Source organism: Populus alba, chromosome 19 (assembly GCF_005239225.2).
Source record: "Populus alba chromosome 19, ASM523922v2, whole genome shotgun sequence".
NCBI classification, from domain to species: Eukaryota; Viridiplantae; Streptophyta; class Magnoliopsida; order Malpighiales; family Salicaceae; genus Populus; species Populus alba.
This window is the reverse complement of record NC_133302.1, coordinates 18,431,376-18,434,168: the sequence shown is the minus strand read 5'-3', so window position 1 is coordinate 18,434,168 and position 2,793 is coordinate 18,431,376. Positions and strand designations below refer to the sequence as shown.

The window sequence follows — 2,793 nt, the reverse complement described above, 5'->3', positions numbered from 1 at the left end:
TAAAATGCATGTAGCAAAGTAGTTCAAGAGGAAAAAAAAAAAAAAAAAAATAGAGTTGAAGAGTCTCGTGCCTCTCTCTCTCTCTCTAAAGTTATGGGCTCCTCAGCAACTCTCAGTGATCGTGCCCAAAATGATCTAAAAGAATGGGACACCACATTTCCGGCTACCAAAACTGCTTCTTCCCTCCGAACCGCGTCTTTTTCCTCCTCCTCCTCTTCCTCATCATCATCACTCTCATCGTGCTCATCTTTGTATATTCTTGATGATTCACCCCTTAGCACGGCCACCCCACTTCGACTTTCCGGCGTTCCGTTTTCTTGGGAACATTTGCCTGGAATTCCTAAGAAACAAAGCTACAAGAAAAAGGACTCTTCATTAAAGGACCTCCCATTGCCTCCTCCTGCTGCTTCCACATCAATCTCCAGAAGATTCAATTCCGGGGAGATTGGGATTCGAAAGAAAAACAGCGATGATAGTTTTCGAAGGGATCCATTTTTCGCTGCATTGGTTCAATGCTCAAAGGATGACGATGATGATGAGCAAGACTTGTCCAGTAATAACATTTGGGGTGGTCCTAAGGTATCAAGGCGCACTAGTGACAGGTTTGGTTTTATAAATCTCTACACTTCTTGTAAGAAAACTTGTGCTGTTTCTGAGTCAATAGTATATCTTCCAAGATCAAGCAGGACATCATATGATCTAATCAGTCGCCGTTCTCGCTGAATTTGCACGATCATCATCTCCTGGAATTTGTGTTCGTGTTCTCATAAAATCAAGTACTTAATTTATATTTGTTTAGTTTTGCTTTCTTGGCTGTGCATGTGAGGGCAAGCATTAATTGTCCCAGAAACCAAAAGTCATTATATTATATGTTAATAATATAACCTCGAAGAATGAAGGGGCCAGCAGCTTAATTGCTTTGTTTAATGAATGAATTGCAATGTCTTAACTTATGTTCTGTATGCTATCTTACCAAGATGTGTATTACACATAGCATCTCTGCTGTCTTTCATGTGATAGTAAGAGAACATGAGTGAAGCTTACACCACAACATGTGAGAGCAAACAAAGGACCACAGAGCACGAGGTCTTAGCCCAATGGTTAAAGGGATTTGTTTTTTTTCTCTGCATCCTGGGTTCAAACCTTACCGTGCACGTCTGTCACCCCCGTGGTGCCTTACATGTTCACTGGGTTTGCAGTATATTCAGTGAGCCGTGGGATTAGTCGTGTTGTGCGCAAGTTGGCTCAAACACCCACATAAATTAAAAAAAAAAAAAAAACACAAAGGACCACAGAGGAGAGGGACAACTTCCTTATTAATTTGACTTTGTGTAATGTCATTTCAATATATTATTTTCAAGTTTTGACACATAATTATTGGTGTGTGTGTGTGTGTGTACATGGTGTGTATTGGGAGGGGCCAAATTGGAGGTTGTTAAGCTACCCTCGATTGGCTGTCTCGGGGTACGTGTGTGTGTGTGTATTGTACTGTAAAATATGGATCCCTATCAACTTATTTTTTATAGGATTTATTGGTGATTGTAAAATACTAAAATATGGACTGATGAGGAGGGAACGATAACCGCAGAAAGTTAAAATTTGTCTCATTTTACCTAGCTTGAAGCACTTAATTTGGGGGTCAAAAGTTTGAACACGGTACCTGGCTAGGTCTCCAAATTAATTATTCTCCAAACCCATCAATAAATTATCATAATCAGGAATCTAATAACGGAGATTATATCACAAATTAAGAGGTTTCTAATTGATTAATTTGCTTCATGCACATCTAATTTGTGGTCTCTAAGTGGTCGGTAGTTACAATTTAAAAAGATACACAAAATCTAATGACTTAATATCCCCAGATACCATCATATCTAGCATCATAATTACAAAAAATTGTTGTTCATTGTTCACAAGGAAGAAATATTGCTCAAATGTTAAGAGGGTTCATGCTTTTTATTTTTTATTTACATGGGAAGTGACGAGAGGTTGTATGTTCTTAGTGACAGCCGGGCTTTTATATTTTAGATGAGGTGACTGAGATTTCTTTTTATTGAAGATTGATTGTTGGGATGAAAACTTGCAAAATAAGTGTCCTTGTAGATCGAGAGATTATATAAAAATTTAGCAAGGAAATGAGGTTTAGGAGCCAATATGAGCTCTGTATGTGTTTTGTAGAGAGTATAAAAGACTGCGGATGTTTTGCAACTATTTTTTGTGTTTGCTATACAAAAAATATAGTAAGGTATTTAATAATTGTATAAAATGTATTTTATAATATGGGATCCACTAAGAAATTGAGTTTGAAATATAATTTTTGTGAAATAGTTTTTACATTTTTTTTTAACCGAGTTTCGTAAAATATTGTTTGTTTTTGCGTTTCAAATAGAACTTTTTAAAAAATTGAATTTCTTCAAATTAATATTTTTTAGTGTTTTTAGATTATTTTGATGCGATGATACCAAAAATAATTTTTTAAGAATAAAAATATATTATTTTAATGTATTTTCAAGTAAAAACACTTTGAAAAGTAACCGTTATCACACAACTACTAAACATTTTATACATGTTTTTTGTTATACATAAATTAACTTCAACTATAATTTTTATCAAATACGTATCTAAATCTAACTAACTTCAGCTAACCATATTTTTTTAAAACTTATTTTTTAAAAAACTTAACCACATAAACTACCTTAAAAACAAATACAAAAAGATGAGAACTGGAGTTTTAAGAAGAAAGGTCTCGCTAAAGTATTTTTTATTTTAAAATATATTAAAATAATATATTTT

At 34.4% G+C, this 2,793-nt stretch overlaps 1 protein-coding gene across 1 annotated transcript; it reads left to right on the top strand.

The window, feature by feature from the left end:
• Window positions 1-927, top strand: LOC118056496 (uncharacterized). Its single transcript, XM_035068719.2, has one exon. It carries the CDS (start codon window positions 94-96, stop codon window positions 721-723), a length of 630 nt encoding a protein of 209 aa, XP_034924610.1. The 5' UTR covers window positions 1-93; the 3' UTR covers window positions 724-927.
• Window positions 928-2,793: the final 1,866 nt, after the last annotated feature.